A 22,280-nucleotide genomic window follows, 5' to 3' on the forward strand; every position below is an offset into this window, starting at 1 on the left:
GGCCACAGACCGGTTTAATGTCAGAAAATATTTTCACGGACCAGCCTTTAGGGTGGGACGGATAAATGTATCACGTGACCGAGTCTTAGACGGATGTAACAGAGGGAATCTGGTCATTTTAAAAAAATAAAACATCGGTGCCTGACCAGGCGGTGGCGCAGTGGATAGAGCGTCAGACTGGGATGTGGAAGGACCCAGGTTCGAGACCCCGAGGTCGCCAGCTTGAGCACAGGCTCATCTGGCTTGAGCAAAAAGTTCACCAGCTTGGACCCAAGGTCGCTGGCTCCAGCAAGGAGTTACTCGGTCTGCTGAAGGCCCCCGGTCAAGGCACATATGAGAAAGCAATCAATGAACAACTAAGGTGTCGCAATGAAAAACTGATGATTGATGCTTCTCATCTCTCTCCATTCCTGTCTGTCTGTCCCTGTCTATCCCTCTCTCTGACTCTCTCTCTATCCCTGAAAAAAAATAAAATAAAACATCGTTCAGACTTAAATATAAATAAAATGGAAATAATGTAAGTTATTTATTCTTTCTCTGCGGACCGGTACCAAATGGCCGTGGCCTGGTACCGGTCCGTGGCCCGGGGATTGGGACCACTGAATTAGAGAACCTATTCCGCAGGATCAATCTTCTTGTAGGGTCCCCTTAACATTATCTATTCTGATGATGGTGATGACAGCGATGGTAAATTCTGAGATTCCAGCGAGAAAATGAAACTGCAGAAAGGAAACAATGAGGTTAAAAGGAAAAAAAAGGTGGAATTTGGGGTGTATTACATTCAAATTCTACCACATATATTGTCCAAAATGAAACAACACTGGGGAATGACAAAGGCTGTAAAAGACACAAATAATTTTTCTAAGTAAGAATATAAAATATTTAATAAAATAATATAAATATTGAAATAATTAATCATAATTCACTTTTAGATTAGAAGAAAATATTAACTTTAGCTTTCCAGGCTACACATTAACTAAACATAAATGCCAACTTCCAGGAGCTGAGAAAACAAGTCAGGCTAAGAAGAAACCTGAACTCAGCAGGACTTGAGTTCAAAACCAACCCTCATTACTGCTCTTTCTTGGGGGCAGGCCAGTACTCGTGCTGGGTGCTTTCCTGTACATTTTCACATTTCAGTGGGTCTGGAAGCATCAAGATACAGGCCACTAAAAGGCAAAGAGCAGCTGGCAAAGGGATAAGGAAGGGCTCGGTGACTCAAAGGCCTTGTTACCAAGTCCGGCGCAAAAGGCCAGCTGTGATGAGATTCGAAAAAGCAGCCCTGGAGAGAAGCGCTGACAGACACGAAAGCTTTAAATATACAGTCACTGCAGCGGCAGTCCCTCTCAGCGGCCTCACGTTCAAAATGGCGTCAACGCCCCACCCTCCCCTGGCGGCGGTCGAGCCCGCACGCCCTATGGGCAGGGGAGCCGGGGGGGATGCGGCCGGGCGCGTGCGCGGCCTCAAGTTGGTTGCGCGCCTGCGCGAGGGCGGGAGGCGGGAGCAGACGCGCGGCGGGGGCGGGCTGTGCTAAACGCGGAGCTGCCGCGGCGGAGCCGGACGTGTCCGCGAACATGGCGGGCCGGGTGAGTGCCGGCCCGGGAGTCGCAGCTCCGGCGGGGGCGCCGGGCTTACGGGCACTCCGCGGTTGGTCGGCCCCCATGGAGGGCGAATGGGTCTGAGCAGATGGGGCGTTAGAGGGGGCAGCAGGCCAGAGAAAGGCTTGGGGGTGAGAAGGGGGAGCGGTGCAGGGGAATAGCCCTCAGAAACTCCGAACCCTTAAGAAAGCTCGAGGGGAGATGGACCCCCTTGCTACCCGGATCTCCTGTGTCTCCCTTTATTCCCCGTTTCCATCTCTTGGGACTGTTCCCCTCGCTCCTCGAGGCAGCCGCAGGATTGTAGCCGTTCGGATTCTGGGGGTGTCTTCGCACCCTCTGCGAGGGTTTATTAGCCTCTGGAATAACTGCGGGGGAGCCGTCTGCTGCACTGGGCGAGGGCTGTGGGAAGGATCATTAGGAACCAATTTCTGGGTCTTCACAATAAAAGGTCTTGGGAAAGGGTGAGAGCGCACAAAATGACTTAGCGTTAAACCCCAGCTATCTGGGGGACCTGTCACTGTCGGATCATGCAGGAATGCCTTTTACTTGGACTGGGGATTTAGGGTGTCGCGTTTTGCTTTTATGAATGACATTCGCTTCCAATGCAGCAGGATGTGTTGTAGTTTCGGGTTTTAAATTTTACTTCCTCCTCTAGCCTGTAAGATCGCGGTGTAGTGTGGTTTGGCGAGGGGAGACAGAGCTGGTTCTCTGCTGTATTGCAGTGTGCGTTGAGCTAAAAGCTGTCAGAGGGCTGCATCCTGCCCAGAGATTACACTAGTCATAAACCTGGGGACTTGAACTGCGTCATTATGGGATAAGGATGTACTTGACTGATTAAACTAGAATATTTGAATAAGTTTGCATAGATATACGCATACATGCAAATGTCCTATCTAAAAGAAATTGTGATGGAGTTCCAGAGTGAGAGGAGACCTTAAAGGTCATTTAATTCAGTCTCATTCTCTTCCTTTTCCCCATAGCCTCTCCCTTTTATATCTGGCTACTGTGTCCACCTACGTTTCAGATTCAGTCTTTTCCCACTTTTTCAGGAACCCCACTCCTGTGTATTTGCCTGCTCCATCTTAACATTCTCAAGTGCTCCCATCTTAAAACAAACCCTCCCTCCACCTCCACAGCTGTCACCTTACAGCCAGAAATCTTGATAGAATTGCCAGCGTTTATTGTCTCCCATTTGTTTACCACGTACTCACACCTCCACCCAACTGCAGTCTGATTTCTGGCCCTGTCTTCCCACTATTGTGTCCCTAAACTTAATTGATATTTTTCATTCTTGTCTTGCTTCATGTCTCAAAAAACAGGTGGCATTGCTGATTGACCATTGCCTCCTTCGTGGAAAAAGCTCTCTTCATGGCTTCTGTGAAGCCCTGCTCCTGTTTTTGCTCATACCCCTCTTTTGCAGACTCACCCTCTGCCCTGTGTTATTCAATGCAGATAATTCCTCAAAGCTCTCTTCTCTGTTTTCTCCTCCAGCAGTTTCTTCTGAGCCCCACAGCTTCAAATACTATCTATATGTCAGTGGTTTTCAACATTTTACTCCCAGTCCAGACCTACCCTTTAAGTTTCAGATCAATATGTCAAAGGTGCCTATTCAGAACTAGACACCTCAAATTCAACTTGTTGAAATGCAAACCCATGATCTTAGTCCACCTAATTAGTACATTAACTGTGTTTCCACTTTCAGTGAATGGCACCACCAGCCATCCATTTAAATAGGCTGGAAACCTGGGGTGGAGGTGTGGATGTCATGCCTTATAGGTCTTCTCTTTTACCACAACCCCCTGAGTTCTGTCTGCCTGTCCTCACAAAGGTGTTAGGGCCAAAGAATCTGGCTTGGGGCATTGCTGCTTTAAACTAGACTCAAACTACCCACTGTACTGGTCACATGGGTTCTGTCATTTTAATATCCTAAAGATCTCTCCAATCTGTCCATCTCTCTAAATCTTCATTTTCACTTCCTTTTTCCAAACTACTATTACTTTTGGTCTGAACAGTTGCAGGAAGCTCCCAAGTGTTCTCTTAACATCATTCTCCACATTGATTGTTCCCTCCCATGCCCATTAAACTCTCGATAGCATCCCTTACTTTCCACTTCCCGGTTTATTTTCTGTGCCTTTCAGTTCCTTGAACCTACAGATTTCTCTTACTACAAGGTCTTTGCATGTGCTGTGTTCTATCTTTGTAATGTTTTGCTCCCAACCATTTTCCTCCTACTCAGATCACTCAACTACTCAAAGGATGCCAGTTCTGATCCTGCACTTCAAGTCAAGATCCTTTGTTATATGCTTTTGAAGAACTATATACCTTTGCCTAGAGATTTATCTGTTTCTTATTTTAAATTTATTATTTGTGTGATTATTTGCCTCTACCATAGAATTTACCTTCCATTAGACCATGTCAGTTTTTTACTCACTATCATCATCCGTGCTTTGCACACTGCTTGGGACCTCAGTGCTCAATACACTTTTTAAAAGTATGAATCTAGGCCCTGGCCAGTTGGTTCAGTGGTAGAGCGTCGGCCTGGTGTGCGGAAGTCCCGGGCTCGATTCCTGGCCAGGGCACACAGGAGAAGTGCCCATCTGCTTCTCCACCCCTCCCCCTCTCCTTCCTATCTGTCTCTCTCTTCCCCTCCGGCAGCCAAGGCTCCATTGGAGCAAAGTTGGCCCGGGTGCTGGGGATGGCCCCATGGCCTCTGCCCCAGGTGCTAGAGTGGCTCTGGTCGCGACAGAGCGAACCCGGATGGGCAGAGCATCGCCCCGTGGTGGGTGTGCCAGGTGGATCCCGGTCGGGCGCATGTGGGAGTCTGTCTGACTGCCTCCCCGTTTCCAGCTTCAGAAAAATACAAAAAAAAAAAAAAAGTATGAATCTAATTTCTCTTTGAATACGCTAGTGATTTAGGGTGCATTGCCATAGAATACGCTAGTGATTTAGGGTGCATTGCCATAAAGATAGTCTATTTTTACTGACATGTTAAAAAGATATTTTTTATATGGAGTTCCATGTAATTTATATACATAGATATTACTTCTGTTTAGAGTTACATAGAACTAAACAATTTCTTTTTCACATGATAGTTCCTCAGATGTTTGAAGACAGGTAACATATTTCCTCAGATATTCTCTTTTGCAAGTTAAACATTTTCAATTCCTTGAATATTCTGTATTCCAAGCCCTTCATCATTTATATTACCTTCCTTTGGAAATGCTCTGTTTTGTCAATGTTTCTTCTAAAAGTGCTGAATGGAACACAGTGATCAGTGAAGAATATACTTGGATTATTTATATATAAATATATATATATTATATATATTCTCTTTAGTGAAACACTATTCATATTAACACAGGGTAAAATTGTATTTTGATTTTTCTCCATAAATCACACTTTTGGCTCATACTGAGCTTATAGTCAATTAAAATTCTCATGTTCTTTTAAAATCAGTCCTCCAGTCTTGTTTTAGGTATTGTACAGTTGTTTTATTAAACCTAAATGTAAGACCTTACATTTATCCCCTCTACAATTCATTTTTTAGGTCAAGGCATATCTGCTATTGGTTGAAAGTCTTCTTGAGTTCTGATTCTTTCAGGCTTTGCAACATGATTTCTATGTGTACATTCAAGACATTGATAGAAGATAGAATAGGACAGGGTCAGAAATAGCCCTGCACATGCTGATAGAGACTCTCCTCTAGGCTGACACACATCAATGTACTTTTGGTAATTTACCTTACCAAGAACTTTTTGGATATTGCTATCAAAGTTTAATTTTCAAAAAACTACCTTCAACCTTTTGGAAAATCTGAATACCTTTGGTCCATCTCTGTCTTACTTCTGATGGCTATAATTTTCTAGTAACTATGTATCAATATTTAGCAGATGGAGTTAGCCTTTTTGTAATACTCTAAAAATGGGTTCTATATTTCCTTTTTGTGGGAGAAAAGCTATTTTGAATTATTGCTTTTGGTTAGTTTAGTTACTCTTGGCATTTTGATGTCATCTTATAAATGGTACTTATATTCATTGCATAATTGAAGTTGTATGTTTGTGTGAGTGTATTGTACCACTGATTTTTCCATTGATAGCATTAGTTACTTTTAGTATATCTTGTCTTTTGCTCTTTCTGGACAAACAAGAAAGCATCATATATAGTTCATTTGGAGAATTAGCTGCAGAGTAAAATGTGTGATGCTACTCAGTATATATATAGCATTAAGAGCATCAGAACTTGATTAATCACTAATCTGAAAAACAACTTAAAAGAAAATAATTGTTATTGTTTTAGTATATTTATTATATGATAAAAACTATGGAATGGCAAATTAGATACACTTTATAAGAAAATGATCAGCCCTGGCCGGTTGGCTCAGCAGTTGAACCTGGGCCTCGTGTGTGGATGTCCCTGGTTTGATTCCTGGTCAGGGCACACAGGAGAAGCTACCATCTGCTTCTCCACTTCTTCCTCTTCTCCTCTCCCTTCTCTCTCTCTCTCACTCTCACTCTCTCTCTCTTTTTCCTTCCCGCAGCCATGGCTTGGTTGGAGCAAGTCTGCCCCAGGTGCTGAAGATGGCTCCATGGCCTCGCCTCAGGCATTAAAATAAAATAGTTCAGTTGTTGAGCAATGGAGCAAGGGCCCCAGATGGGCAGAGCATCGCCCTGTAGGGGGCTTACCAGGTGGATCCCAGTGTGGGCACATGTGGGAGTCTGTCTCTGCCTCCCCGCTTCTCACTTAAGGGGAAAAAAAGAAAATGATCAATTGATTTAAACTTATCTGGTTCCCTTTGGCCTTTCAAAAATATTCAATTAGGTATAATAAGTTTTCTCAGATGTTTTAACTTTTTACTCATAATAAAGCAAATTTAAAGTTATAATTCTTACTACATATTTACATTGAATATGGACTCTTAGTTATAAAGAATTCCACATACTGATGGCTACCACTGCTCCAGGCCTCCACACCATTTTTCAGAATTCTCATGCTACAACTGCTATGGAATCATGGAATTAGAAGTAAAGAAAGAATTTGAAATGCAGCCTCAATAGCTTGGGAGAGCTGACTTTAGGTAGGGAGAGGCTCCTTAGTGAAGCTATTCTACTTGATCTTGCTTTTTAGGCCTCTTATATGACCTCTACCACCCCACTACTGAAGGGGAAAAAAGAGAAAGAGGAAAAGTAAAGAAGAAAGGCTTTCCACATTGCCTGGACATTTTTGTAATGTCTTTTAAAATTACCTGGACTCTTAACTTACTGGAGATCCAGCAGTTCCTTCCTGAAAATATACATACATTAATGCAGATAGAGTAATGGATTGTTTTCTTCCTACACCTAGTTGAGCTGGTTTGTTGTGAAGAGATAGAATAAGATGAGCCTGACCAGGTGGTGGCGCAGTGGATAGAGCATTGGACTGAGACACGGAGGACCCAGGTTCGAGACCCAGAGGTTGCCAGCTTGATCATGGGCTCATCTGGTTTGAACAAGGCTCACCAGCTTGAGCCCAAGGTCGCTGGCTCGAGCATGGGTCACTCAGTCTGCTGAGCTCCCCAGCCAAGGCACATATGAGAAAGCAATCAATGAACAACTAAGGTGTCACAATGAAGAATTGATGCTTCTCATCTCTTTCCCTTCCTGTCTGTCCCTATCTGTCCCTCTCTCTGACTCTCTGTCTCTGTCATAAAAAATAAAATAAAATAAAAAGAGAGGAGTTGAAAGGAATATAAAAAGATGCTAGAGGTAAAATTTACCTAATGCTATGTTTTGCCTAGACAGACTAGTGTATTTAGTCTCTCACTTAATACACTGAAGAAGCTTTTGTAGCCTCGTCTAGAAACCTGCCTGTTTATACTTTACTAGAAAGCCCGGCGGTCATACGAAATGACCACTGTTCTAGATATTATAAATTGTAATTAAAATGATTTGTGCAAAGGTGTCTGCTAATTCAAACTGAATTACCCAGGGCAGGTGGCGAGGACGCCCCTTTGCTTACTGCCCCATGGGGTTTCCCCCTTCTACTTGCTTAGCTTAGAGTGCAATGAAGGAAACCACGGGCGGTACATTTCTTAAGAGCCACCGCTAGCTCAATAAATAAAGGTGATTTAAATAATAAAATGCTAATTCACATGTCAAAGATCTCTTTGTACACAACATTTCTAGTGTAGATCTTTCCATCATTTTTAAGCTCGCCTTGCAGAGGACCATCAATTATTTTTAATTTTACGTTCGTTCACGAACTCTTGAACAGGCAACATAAAGTTGACCGTGTCCAAATGCAGTCTCAGGTAAAAAAATGCCAACACGCTTAAGCGTTTGGCCCTGAGACTTATTAATGGTCATAGCAAAGGCAAGTTTTACAGGAAATTGTCTACGTCTCAATTGAAACGGCAACCCTGTTTGAGATGGAGCCAAATCAATTCTTGGAATGACATGTATTTCACCTTTAGAGGAGCCAGTCAAAGACTTAGCTATTATGACATTATTTTTCAATTGGAGAACCTCTAGTCTTGTACCATTGCAAAGACCTCTTCTGGTGTTAAGATTTCTTAACAGCATAATAATTGCTCCAATCTTTAACCTCAATTTGTGAGGTGGCATGCCAGAAGGCGGGACTATTTGAATGCCATGGCAACTTCACCCCATTGGCTAGTACAGTTACGCAAGCAACCAATAAGCTATTGGCGACAAACAGACACTTAAGCCGCATATAATAAAGATGGGTGAATGATATCTTTAGCAAATAACCAGCCTTCAGATGAAGTTTTGGAGCACAAGTTATAAATTGGAGGTAGCTCAAGTGCAAGTACCACTGATCAAATAATATAAATGTTTCATAGTCCCATTTTCTAAATTAGTGTTTTGCTATCCAAAGCATGTCAACTTTCTGCATTTTATCATGTGCAGTAGTTACTGCTTTTATATATTACTTTAGTGGAGCTTTTTAGAAGCATCTTCAAATACTATACATTTTAGGGGGAAGAAAAGGAACTCTGGTAGTACTGTTCTTTCTGAACAGTAATAGCTGCTGCTTTCTGAAGTCCAGAGGAATTTATGCTTAAGATGGATATAGTCTTTTTTGTTTCAAGTATTTAAATCAAGGTGTAAGGTGTAAGTGAAACTATATTATTTCACTGTTGAAGATTCCTGAATTGGCAGAATAGTGAACCCTTGCAAACATCTGCATTGGCAATACACTAGACACTTAACAGTAATGCTGTTCTTAAGATTCTATACGGTAGGCCTGGTATTTTAGGTAATAATCTCTTAATGAGATCCTTTCTCATACTTGATTGTTAATATCCTTGAATGGGCTCTGAGGCCTAACTTACACTGCCTTCAATTTCCTAGCGATTTAATCTCTAATTTCTAACATTTTTATGATGAAAACTAAATATTCCTCATGTGACTATAACTATTTCTAGAAACTGTGCATTTTAAAGAAGTATATTTTACATACACTTTAAGAGATTTCAAGCATGCCTCAAAGTACAGCAAATGACGTATATATATCCATGTGCTCACTATCCAGATTTAAGAAGTCTTAACATATTTTGATATTTGCTTTAGATTTTGTTATTTTTAAAAATAAAACATTACTGCCTGACCAGGCGGTGGCGCAGTGGATAGAGCGTCAGACTGGGATGCGGAAGTACCCAGGTTCGAGACTCCGAGGTCGCGCGGGGGCTCATCTGGCTTGAGCAAAGAGCTCGCCAGCTTGGACCCAAGGTCCCTGGCTCCAGCAAGGGGTTACTCGGTCTGCTGAAGGCCCACGGTCAAGGCACATGTGAGAAAGCAATCAATGAACAACTAAGAAGTCGCAATGCGCAACGAGAAACTGATGATTGATGCTTCTCATCTCTCTCTGTTCCTGTCTGTCTGTCCCTGTCTATCTCTGCCTCTGTAAAAAAAAAAAAAAGAAAAAAGAAAAACATCTCTCTTACTTTAAAAAAAATAAAAAAAAAAAATAAAACAAAACATTACTGATCCAATTGAATCCCCTTTGTATCTCTTCTTGGTTCCACTAATCTTTCTCAGAAATAACCACTATCCTAAAGTTGGTATAGGACCTTTCTGTTTATATCTACATATGTTTGTGCCCATAAAAAATATATTTTGTCTGTTTTAAAAATGTATATAATGGTGTTATACTGTATATTGCCTTCTGCAATCTGCATCTTTTCATTTAAAAGAACATTTGAGATTTAGTCATGTTGATATATATAGAGGGTCAGTTAATTCTGTTTAACTACTTGTTCTCTTCTGTGAATGTACCACAATTATCTTTTTATCAGAGGACAATTTAGTAGTTTCAAATTTTATTTTCCCTGGAGTGTACATTCTTGTATATGTCTCATAAATACATGTCTAGAGACATATACATATGCACTCTTACAAGCGGTATTAGGAGTGCCTGTTACTTCTGTCCTCTCCAGCATTTAATATTATAGACATTTTCATTTTTACACTATGATAGGTGTAGAACAATCCTGTTGTTTAAATTTGTATTTTTTTTCTGGTTACTAGTGAGATTGAGCATTTTTCATATTTGTCATTGGAATTTCCTCTTCTGTGAATTACCTTTGTATATCCTTTGCCTATTTTTTTCTGTTTAGCTGTCAGCATTTAAAAAAATTGATTTGTAGAGAGTTTTCCCTTTTTGGGGGGCTTAAGGGTTGTTTAGATTCTCATCCTTTGTTAGTTGCAAATACCTTTTCTCAGGCAGTGGTGATTATTTCATGTTTATTGTTTTAGATTTAAAATTTTTTATAGTTATAATTACTTATTTTTTTTTCACCTTGAAGTTAAACTTTCTTTTAAAAGGTTAAATTTTGCTTTTCACATTTTGGTATTTAATTCATCTGGAATTTATTTTCGTGGTTAGTGTGAATTAGGAAGCTAATTTTATACTTTTCCGTATGTATACTCATTTGTCCCAATATTACTTATTGAGCTCATCCGGTTTCTCACAGATTTGTACACTATCTCTGTTTTATATCCAATCTGGACTTTATTCTGTTTTCATTATTCTGTTTGTCTATATGTATGCTAATACCACATTTTAATTACCATAGCTTTAAAAATTTTGTTTTTCAATTACAGTTTATATTTAGTGTTACTTTGTATTATTTTTAGGCTAACAGCATAGTGGTTAGACAATCAGATACTTTATAAAATGTTGCCCTTGATATTTTCAGTACCCAGTAAGCACCATGCATAGTTACTACAATGTTATTGACAATATTTCCTATGCTGTACAATTACCATAGCTTTAAAATTATTCTTGCCCATTTGGTAGGGTGAGCCCCCTCTTTATTTTTCTTCATTTGGTATTTCATGGCCATATGAATTTCAGGAGCAACTTAATCCCGTTTTTTTTGTTATTTTATTAAAAAAAATTTTTCCATTGATTTGAAAGAAAGAGAAAGGAATTAAGGGAGCGAGAGAAAGAGAAGCATCAACTTGTCATTACATTTTAATTGTTCCATTTTAGTTGTGCACTCATTGATTGCTTTTCATACATGCCCCCACGGGGACAGAACCGTGATCTCGGTGCACCAGATGACACTTTACCCACTGAGCTGCCCAGCCAAAGCAATCCTTCCTCTTTTAGAAAATATTATCTTTATCTTTAAATTTAATTAATCTTTATCGATTGCTATTGATTTTGACCTACTTTTTAAAATAAAATTCAGCTTAATTACTCAAAGCTGATTTTCTTTTATTTTTAAGCCAAAAGTGCTAATAATTTATCACAACTTGTGCTCTATAGATTTGAAAACAAATGAATTTGCATCAGCTGTTTATGAGTAATGCAGGGTATTTTGGTCCTTTGCTAAATTCAGAATGAAGGGCTAAAATTTTGCACAAACCATATACAGTAGAGATCTTTGGTAACAGATAAAATGGGAAATTTATTTATTTAAGATAAAAAATAACCTGTCATTTTTGAAATCCAACATTTGCTTAATGTTTAAAACCACTAAATAATAAAGAGTATTTAGGGTTTCACTGGTGGATTTTTTAAAATTGTAAGATGTTTTCAGTGTATGTGCATATGAACAAACATTTTTTTACTTGGTTTGACAAGCAATGAAAATAATAATTATCACTAATTCTGGGTCTTCCAAAGAGCATCTGTGTTGGGGGATTAAAACATTTTAGTTATGCTAGTTACTTTACTCCTAGAGGATAATATTAACAAAATTTTGTGATAGGATAGCAGCTTTTCCTGTTCTCACTGTTTAAAACAGAACCTGGCAGGTAAGTATTAATGATTTTTGAATTAATGAATGAACATGTATTTCTGAATATCTTAATAAGTAATCATTTTGAACAATGTCTATAGTTATAATTTTAGTGATATATTCTCTACCAAACTATTGAATATTCCAGTTGTTTGTTCTGTTATCTTTCTTTTTTTTTTTTGTATTTTTCTTAAGCTAGAAACGGGGAAGAGACAGACAGACAGACAGACTCACGCATGCGCCCAACCGGGATCCACCCGGCACGCCCACCAGGGGCGATGCTCTGCCCCTCCGGGGCGTCGCTCTGCCGCGACCAGAGCCACTCTAGCGCCTGGGGCAGAGGCCAAGGAGCCATCCCCAGCGCCCGGGCCATCTTTGCTCCAATGGAGCCTTGGCTGCGGGAGGGGAAGAGAGAGACAGAGAAGAAGGAAGGGGGGGTGAAGAAGCAGATGGGCGTCTCTCCTATGTGCCCTGGCCGGGAATCGAACCCGGGTCCCCCGCACGCCAGGCCGACGCTCTACTGCTGAGCCAACCGGCCAGGGCCTCTGTTATCTTTCTAACTAAATCATTAATCAGATAGCATAGATAGAATTTTAAACAGCTGCTGGACTCTGATAGTCTTTTCTTCACCTGCAGATATTGAGTCTGATAACTTTTTTGTGTATATAGTCCTCTAGTCTAACCAATTTACCACTTACCAAACATCAAAATAAAGTTAATTATATTTACCAAATTAAATGATGAAATGGACTGAGAGCACTTCCACATTTTTCTCTTCTATTGTAGAAGGAAATGTTTTGTTGAAGTTTATTATTAATACTTTTTACTTAGTACAATGATTCTCAAAGTGGAGACTGCAGACCAGCTAATTAGCATCACCTGAGAACTTGTTCAAAATGCAAATTCTTAGGCCTCATGCAGGCTGATTAGAAACTCCAGGTGGGACCACCCTGGTCTCCTTTAAGAGTTCTCCAGGTGCTTGATGCTGAAATTGAGAGCATTTACATAGTCTTTTGGCTCTCCTATTTTGTTCCTTGTAAATTGTTGAAGATATTTTTTTCCAGATTTCTTTCCAAATGTTTACTTAACCTTGTTATTTCTCAATTTGGTTATTGTCTTTTCCTCCCTTTAATACCTTCACCTATATCCAGTTTTAAAAAATTTAATAAAGCATAGTTATTTCTTGCAGTATGGTAGATTCGGTACCTCGACTGACTTTCCCATAGAAAATTTAAAATGCTGGAGAGCTTGGTAGCTATAGTTAATAATATATTATATACTTAAAATTTGCTAATAGTGTAGATCTTAAGTGTTCTTACCTCACACACACAATAGTAAAAATGTAACTTGATTGTGGTAATCATCACAGAAGGAATACTTACATCAAAACACCACACTGTTAGGTAAAACTCCCTAAAGCTGAACAAATGCCATGTATGTTTATGACCCACAATTCTACTGGAGTCTGGGTGAGATGAGATGGGAAGGTATTCAGTAGAAATGCATACATATGTTATTCCTAAGATGTGTACAAATATGTTAATAGCAACAGTATTCATAATTAAAAACAAGAAATAGCGCTGGCTGGTTGGCTCAGTGGTAGAGTGTCAGCCTGGTGTGTGGATGTCCCAGGTCCGATTGCCAGTCAGGGCACACAAGAGAAGTGCCCATGTGGTTCTCCACCTTTCCAACTCTCCTTTATCTCTCTCTCTCTCTTCCCCTCCTGTAGCCAAGGCTTCATTGGAGCAAAGTTGGCCTGGGAGCCGAGGATGGCTCCATGGCCTCTGCCTCAGGCACTAGAAGGCTCTGGTAGCAATGGAGCAACGCCCCAGATGGGCAGAGCATCGCCCCCTAGTGGGCATGCTGGGTGGATCCTGGTCAGGCGCATATGGGAGTCTGTCTCTGCCTCCCGCTTCTCACTTCAGAAAAATTACAAAAAATACCAAAACAAAATCAAGAAATAACTTAATTGGATAAATAATGGTGGTGTAGTTATATAATGATATTGATATAATATAGGAAGCAGTGAAAATGAATGAACTATTGCTCCATGCAACACCATGGATGAATCTCACAATCACAATATTGAGGGGTAGAAGTCAGACATGAAATAATATGTGATGCATGAATTCACTTATATAAAGTTTTCAAAAACAGGCAGAACCAATCTATGGTTTCTATCTGGTGATAGAAACAAGGTAGTGGTTATCTGTGGTTGGGGTGAAGGGCTAGTGCCTGGGGCTAGTATAGAATGCTGATAATGTTGTCTTTCTTAAAGTGGTGGTGGTTACCTTGGGTGTGTCACTTTGTAGGAATTCATTGAGCCAAACACAAAGTATGTACTTTTTCTGTATGTATGTTTTCTTCAATAAAAAGTTGATTTAAAGAAATGGTGATGTTCTTTTTCTTAAACTGGGTGGTAGATACTTGGTATTTGTTTAATTAGTGTTTAATATCTTAACAGATATTTTATAAATATTCTTATTTAGTATTCAAGAAATATAAAAAGGTAGTCACTGTTTCATTGTTAATATATCAATATATCTATAATGTCCCAGGCACTGTGCTTTGAGCATATGCACAAAGCACAGTGCTGGGACGTTATAGATGTATATTAAATATTCCACTAAATAGAAGTAGGCTAGTAATTCCTTTTTGCCTTTCTACAGCCAATATTTAACTATTATTGGTAAATAATTATTAATTATAAAAATTATAAATGTCATATTGTGCTCTCAATATTATAAGCTCTAACATGAATTATTAGCATATTGTTTTTAATTATGAACATCAGCAATATAGATAAGTCTAGTTCATACTAACAGATGTAAGTCAATAGATTTTGTAGCTTTGAAGATATGAAGTTTATTAGACCTCATTTTCAGATGTCTTACTTAGTTTAAACCTGCTTCTGAACAACTGGAATCACAACTAACTTTTCCATTAAATCTTGGATTCTTTACTCTCCATGCTGCCTCTTCTTGCCTGTCCTGTATCTTCACTTTCTGTTTTCCTGAATGCGCCACATCTTGCTAAGGGAAGAGCTCATATGCGAAAGACTGAGGGGTTAGGACTGGGGAGAAGCTTTAGACCTTTAGTTCTGATTCCTTCTCCAAAGATTCTTCTCTTCCTCTTCATCCTTCAAAAGAACATAGGTGCCAAACTTTCATCAGGATGTTGGGAATTAAAAAACACACACACACACACACACAACTTCACAAACATTGTTTTAATTTCTTTAACAATGTTTGGAGTAAACCTTTCTGAGTTAAGAGCACTGAGTTACTAAATTAAGAATATCTTAAATTGAGTGGTATCTTACAGGTTTGAAAACAACTTCACAGATCGTTTCTTGTTAGATTCTCAGAGCAACCTTATGAATTGGTACTCAGAAAATTTAACTAACAGAAAAACCCTCATTACTCTGGGGAACACTGCCACTGAAAGCTTTCCTCTTTAAGGTCAAGGACAAGGTGAGGATGTCTGCTTTTACCTCTTCAGTTCAACACTTGGAGAGTCTAGGTATGGTAGTTGAGCAAGGAAAAAAAAAAGAAAAGAAAAAAAGGCATTCAGATTAGAAAGGAAGAAATAAAGTTATTTCTATTTGTGGATGAGATGATCTTATATAAAGAAAATTATATGCCAGTTCGAAACCCTGGGCTTGCCTGGTAAAAGCACATATGGGAGTTGATGCTTCCTGCTCCTCCCTCCCCTTTTCTCTTTTTCTCTCTCTCCCTCTCTCCTCTCTAAAATGAAGAAATAAAATCTTTTTTTAAAAAAGAAAATTCTAAAGAATTTACCCCCCAAAATTTATTAGAGCTAATAAATGAATCCAACAAAACTATAGGGTACAAACCTATTATACAAAAATCAATCGCATTTCTATACACTAGCAACAAACATCTGAAAATGAAATTAAGAAAACAGTTTCATTTACAATGGCATTGAAACAAAATACAAATAAATTTAACCAAAGTGTAAGACTTATACACTAACACTATGCTCAAGAAATTAAGAGTTAATAGAAGCACATCTTGTGTTCATAGAAGCACATCTTGTGTTCATGAATTGTTATACATAATATTAGGTTTTGTTTTTGAGAGACAGGAAGGGAAAGAGAGAAGCATCAACTGGTTCCACTTATTTGTGCACCCATTGATGTCTTCTCATATGTGCCCGCCTGACTGGGGCTCAAGCCAGTGACCTCGGGGTTGAACTGACACGCTTGGAATTGAGCGAGTGACACCAGTGCTTCAAGACACTCTGCCCTGGCCGGTTGGCTCAGCGGTAGAGCGTCGGCCTGGTGTGCGGGGGACCCGGGTTCGATTCCCGGCCAGGGCACATAGGAGAAGCACCCATTTGCTTCTCCACCCCTACCCCCCTCCTTCCTCTCTGTCTCTCTCTTCCCCTCCCGCAGCCAAGGCTCCATTGGAGCAAAGATGGCCCGGGCGCTGGGGATGGCTCCTTGGCCTCTGCCCCAGGCGCTAGAGTGGCTCTAGTTGCGGCAGAGCGACGCCCCCTGGTGGGCAGAGCATCGCCCCTGGTGAGCGTGCCGGGCGGATCCTGGTAGGGCGCATGCGGGAGTCTGTCTGACTGTCTCTCCCCGTTTCCAGCTTCAGAAAAAATACAAAAAAAAAAAAAAAAAAAAAAAAGGACACTCTACTGTGCCACTGGCCAGGGCCCATACTATTGTTAATATAGCAATATTCCCAACTTGATCTATAAATGCAACCCCTATCAAAATACCAACTGCTTTTTTTCTGGAAATGGAAAAGCCGATCCTAGAATTTCAAAGCCATTTTAGTTACAACAGTCTTGCAAAAGAAGAACAAAGTTGAGGGACATACTTTCTGATTACAAAACTTACTACAAAGCTGGAGTAATCAAGATGATGTGGCAGTAGCATAAGGGTAATCATATACAGTGGAGTAGAATAGAAAGCTCAGAAATAAATCCATACACTTAGGATTGATTTTTAACAAGGGTTCCAAGATCATTCCATGGGGAAAGAAAAGTATTTTTAACAAATGATGCTGGGACAACTGGGTATCGATATGCAAAAGAATGAATTCAGACCCCTATCTTATACCATAAACAAAAATAAAATCAGAATGGATCAAAGATCTAAATCTAAATTTTTTTTAAGTTAGTGGAAGGGAGATAGAAACACTCTGGCATGTGCCCAATCGGGATCCACCTGGCAACTCCCATCTGGGGCCTGTGCTCAAATCAACCAAATTATCCTCAGTGTCTGAAGCTAATGCTCGGGCCAGCTATCCTCAGTAGTTGAGGCCAATGGTTGAACCAGACCAGCCACTGGCTGCTGGAGGAAAAGAGAAAGAGAAGGGGGAGAGGAAAGAGGAGAGAAGCAGATGGTCGCTTCTTGTTTGTGTACTGACTGGGGATTGAACCTGGACATCCACATGCCAGGCCAGCGCACTAATAGTGAGCCAACTGGCAAGGGCCAGACTTCAAAAATTTAACATAAATTATAGGGGTTTATAGCACAGAGTGATTCCATAGGCCTAAAGACAGGTGTTACTGATGGCCTTCCTCGCATGTTCTAGACTAGCACTATTCAATGAAACTTTCTTCAGTTATAGCTACTAGCCACATGTGATACTTGAGATGTGGCTGGTACAACTGAAGAATTTTTAAATTTAATTATCTATTGGTTACTTGATTGAACAGTGAATTTCTAAAATACTATTTTTCGAAAAGATGGTCTGACAAATAATTGAGTGGGACTTGTCAGCTGAACTGACTTGGGGGCAAGGTCATGTTTTTCATCCTACTTCCTTTTCCTGTGGGGGGTTTCTGAGTCTCTAGAGAGACCGTAACCAAGTCCTGAAGCCCCACAGAGGAAGAACCAGTGGACTCATGAGTGTTGCTGTTAGGATAGGGACAAGTTATTTGGTAATAGGCGCTTCTACTCAGGTACTACTATATATGGATTCCTATGGGCAATATTATATAGTTTTTGAATTTAAGTAACTGAATTTTGTCCAAAGGTTCCCTTTAAAAATGGGATAAAGTATATTATTGCCCAGAGGAGTCCTGGTCAAATCCCCGCACCCCATTTTTTTGGATGAAGAGAAGCAAGTTCTCTTTCCGTACTTTAAATAAGGATCTCAAATAAGAAGTGATATAATTACTTCCACTAGATTTTCCATTAAAGATTTGTTGAAATTTTCATTTTTTGAGTAACAATGCATTAATAATTTTTTACATTTCAAGTTGTTAACTAAAACATTTTACAGCCTTCAGACAGCTAAATGTTCTAGTCACTTAGATTACTAAACATAAACTTTGTATGTTCATTTTTTTTTTTTAAGCGGAAGAGGGGGGATAGGCAGGGAGAGAGATGAGAAGCATCAACTTGTGGCTCGTCAATTGTTCATTGATTGCTTTCTCATATGTGCCTTGATCGAGGGGCTCCAGCAGAGCCAGTGACTCTTTGCTCAAGGCAGCAACCTTGGGGTCATGTCTATAATCCCACGCTAACGCTGGCGACCCCACACTCACGCTGGCGAGCCTGTGCTCAAGCCATATGAGCCTGTGCTCAAGCCAATGACTTCCAGGTTTCTAACCTGGGTCCTCAACATTCCAGGTCGATGCGCTAGCTACTGCTCCACCATCTGGTCAGGCTGTATTTTTATTTCTTAACAGTGAGTGACTGGACTTTTTTTTTTTCCCCCGAAGCTGGAAACGGGGAGGCAGTCAGACAGACTCCCGCATGCGCCCGACCTGGATCCACCCGGCGTGCCCACCAAGGGGCGATGCTCGGCTGTGGGAGGGGAAGAGAGAGACAGAGAGGAAGGAGAGGGGGAGGGGTGGAGAAGCAGATGGGCGCTTCTCCTGTGTGCCCTGGCCGGGAATCGAACCCGGGACTCCTGCACGCCAGGCCGACGCTCTACCACTGAGCCAACCGGCCAGGGCTGGTGGCTGGACTTTTATTACTGTTTCCTAGAGGCAAGGTCAGTGTTAGAAAAATTGTGGAATTTTCTCTTGGCATTCCTGCAGTAAGTAAACAGCTACTATTTATAGTGACTTATATTTTGATGAGAAAATGAGATACCCTGCTTGGCGTACCATAAAAACACAGATGCTTCTAGATTCCAGTAGGGAAGCCTTTTGCTCATAGCATCTGTTATAGTTGACAAGACAAATGACTTCTAAAGATTTTTTTTCACTTTTTTTGAAGGACACCACTTCTATGACAGGTAAACAAATTTAAAGATGGAAAGGTTAACTTAGCATTTAAAAATTTTTTTTATTACTTTGGCTCTATCAGTTCTATAATTTTGGACTATTACATAGTTCAATTATGTCACTTCCTAAATAAGCTTGTAATGTTCTTTGTGTATATATACTTTTAATTGTTTTCTGCAGTTGAGATAGGTTTGTATTGATTCATAAGTTAATTTAGTCAAGAAATGTTTGATGAGTACTCACTGTGTGCCAGCCCCTGTACTGTCCCAGGAACCAAAAACTGGAACAAAATATAGTCTCAGTTCTTGAGGAGCTTCCTGTCTTTTATGCAGTGCAAATATGTAAACAGACAATAAAAGTTTAATGCAGTCAGATGCTTCCACTTGAAATTTATTTTATCAGTTTAGTGGGAAAGGTAAGATGCCTAAGAATGGCTTATAGAAGTAATGTCTGGGCTGAGAATTGTAAAAGGAGTAGGAGTTGGCAGGCAGGGGCTCAGAGTTAGGGGAGAGAGAGGAATACACAGTAGACACCCCCCTTATTTGCAGGGAATGTGTTCCAAGACCCTTAGTTGATGCTTGAACTGCAAATAGTACCAAACTAAACCCTATATATACTACATATATGGTTTTTCTTATACATACATACCTGTGATAAAGTTTAATTTATAAATTAGGCACAGAAAGAGATTAACAACAATCACTAATAATAAAATAAAACAATTATAACAACAAACTAATAAAAATTATGTAAATGTGGTAATGCTGGAAAAAAATGTTAGGTGAATTTGATCTCCCCAATAACTGAGTTGGCTACTAGAGATGTCTAATGAGCATGTGGCATATACAATGTGGATATTCTAGACAACGGGAATTATTCACATCCTGGGCAAAGACGAAGAGTGACAGCACGAGATTTCATCACGTCACTCAGAATGGCATGCAGTTTAAAACTTATGAATTAGCATGACCAGGCAGTTGCACAATGGATAGCGCGTCGGATTGGGATGCAGAAGACCCAGGTTTGAAACCCCAAGGTCATCGGCTTGAGCGCAGGCTCATCTGGTTTGAGCACAGCTCACCAGCTTGAACCCAAGGTCACTGGCTTGAGCAAGGGGTCACTCGGTCTGCTATAGCCCCCAGTCAAGACACACGAGAAAGCAATCAGTGAACAACTAAGGTGACACAACGAAGAATTGATGCTTCTCATCTCTCTCCCTTCCTGTCTGTCTGTCCCTCTTTCTGTCTGTCTGTCTCTCTTTTTCTCTCTTTCTCTCTCTCTCACACAGACACACACAAGAAAACTTATGAATTGTTTTTTTCTGGAATTTTCTTTAATATTTTTGGACAGCCATTGAGTGTGGGTAAATAAAACTTCAGAAAGCAAAACCGTGGATAACGGAGGACGACTGTGAAGGAAGGAAGCTTGTAGTTGAAAGAGACCCGATGATAGGTGCGAAAATAATAAGCTGGGTATATTTTTGTCAGATGCCTGCTCAAATTCTGACCGAGGGCAAAAATAGTGTCATTCAGAAAGCAAACTTATGACCTAGACTTTATTCATCTCTTGGTCTGAATTAGTGACTTTCAAACAGTTTATCATGAATCCCATAAATAAAAAATGTTTTGATCATGTACTCTCTCTATATATATTCATATGTATATATATTTATAACATATATGTATACATTGATTTTTTTTATAGAGTATGCAAGCTGCGAGATGTCCTACAGATGAATTATCTTTAACCAACTGTGCAGTTGTGAATGAAAAGGATTTTCAGTCTGGCCAGTGAGTAGCTTTGTTTTTCTTCTAACCTGCTGGGTGGTATTTTAGAACCCTTATTTTTTTAGGAAACTTGAGAATAATCTTTTGTTCCTATTGCTGAGTTAGAAAATGGAAGAGATAACAGTTAGGTATTTCAGTCTTTATACTGTGTTAAGCTTTGATAACTATAATGTTTTTTAAATCATTCATTGCTTTTTATGAATTGCTTTTTTTATTGATTTTTTTAGTAGGACTAAACATACTGGTTCTATGAATCATATATATAACATTGTCATTAGGGTTTTGGTTCTGGAGTCAGGTTGTCTGAATTTGGATTCTGGCTCTGCCAGTCACGGACTTGGTGGCCATGGATAAGTTACCATCTCTGTGTCTCTGTGTCCTAGTCGGTAAAATGGGGATGATGATACTGTCTTCCTCAGGGTAGCTGTGAAGATGGAGTCATACGAATAAAGCACTTAGAGCAGTGCCTAGCACATTAATAAGTCCTCATTGATTATTAGACATGTTGATCATTGCTGCTAAGATAATTGAAGAGACGTGAAAATTGGAAGATACACAACAAATGCAGAATCTTTACAAGCATTTTTCATTTATTTTAACTGATTTATATCACCTGCTGCCAGAACTTAAAAGGCCCTGCTACCAGGTTCAGTGTCATCATGTGCTTCTGAGGTTGGGAGAGGTAAGGAGATGAAGGAGCTGTACCAGCAGGCAGAGTAGGGAGATAAGAAACAATGAAGCAGGATTTTCACAGAGCCTTTCTTTGTTGTTGTTTTTTAAGCTTTCTGTGAGTAAGGGGTTGTACCACATGATTGTATTAATATTGTTTCTGTCCTAAAAATTCCGTTATGCTGTTTTGAATACAAAACTGTCCACATATAAACTGGAGTATAGATAGTCAGTTTGAGAATTTGTTTATGGAATTCTTTTACATATATCAGATGTTCACTGTGCTCATGATTTGGTTACTTAAAATATAGTAGCTATGAGGAACTTGTGTCTAGTGTCAAACTGATATGTATGGAAACATTAACTATTAATATTTTAAAAATTGTAATAGTCTATAATTTTATTTTATTTTTTTTTCTGAAGCTGGAAACGGGGAGAGACAGTCAGACAGACTCCCGCATGCGCCCGACCGGGATCCACCCGGCACGCCCACCAGGGGGCGATGCTCTGCTCCTCCGGGGCATTGCTCTGCGGTGACCAGAGCCACTCTAGTGCCTGGGGCAGAGGCCAAGGAGCCATCCCCAGAGCCCGGGCCATCTTTGCTCCAATGGAGCCTCAGCTGCGGGAGGGGAAGAGAGAGACAGAGAGGAAGGAGGGGGTGGGGGTAGAGAAGCAAATGGGCGCTTCTCCTATGTGCCCTGGCCAGGAATCGAACCCGGGTCCCCCGCACGCCAGGCCGACGCTCTACCGCTGAGCCAACCGGCCAGG

The 22,280-nt window shown here is 40.2% G+C and overlaps 1 protein-coding gene across 1 annotated transcript in view; it reads left to right on the top strand.

Moving 5' to 3' along the window:
• The first annotated feature begins 1,514 nt into the window (after positions 1-1,514).
• Positions 1,515-22,280, top strand: part of NSF (N-ethylmaleimide sensitive factor, vesicle fusing ATPase) — a 156,338-nt gene continuing 135,572 nt past the window's right edge. Inside the window, exons 1-2 of the mRNA XM_066262705.1 lie at positions 1,515-1,586; positions 20,761-20,846. Coding sequence (XP_066118802.1) covers positions 1,575-1,586; positions 20,761-20,846 — 98 coding nt within the window. The 5' untranslated portion in view covers positions 1,515-1,574. The remainder of the gene's footprint in view (positions 1,587-20,760; positions 20,847-22,280) is intronic.

The sequence above is a fragment of the Saccopteryx bilineata genome, chromosome 2, assembly GCF_036850765.1.
Source record: "Saccopteryx bilineata isolate mSacBil1 chromosome 2, mSacBil1_pri_phased_curated, whole genome shotgun sequence".
NCBI classification, from domain to species: domain Eukaryota; kingdom Metazoa; phylum Chordata; class Mammalia; order Chiroptera; family Emballonuridae; genus Saccopteryx; species Saccopteryx bilineata.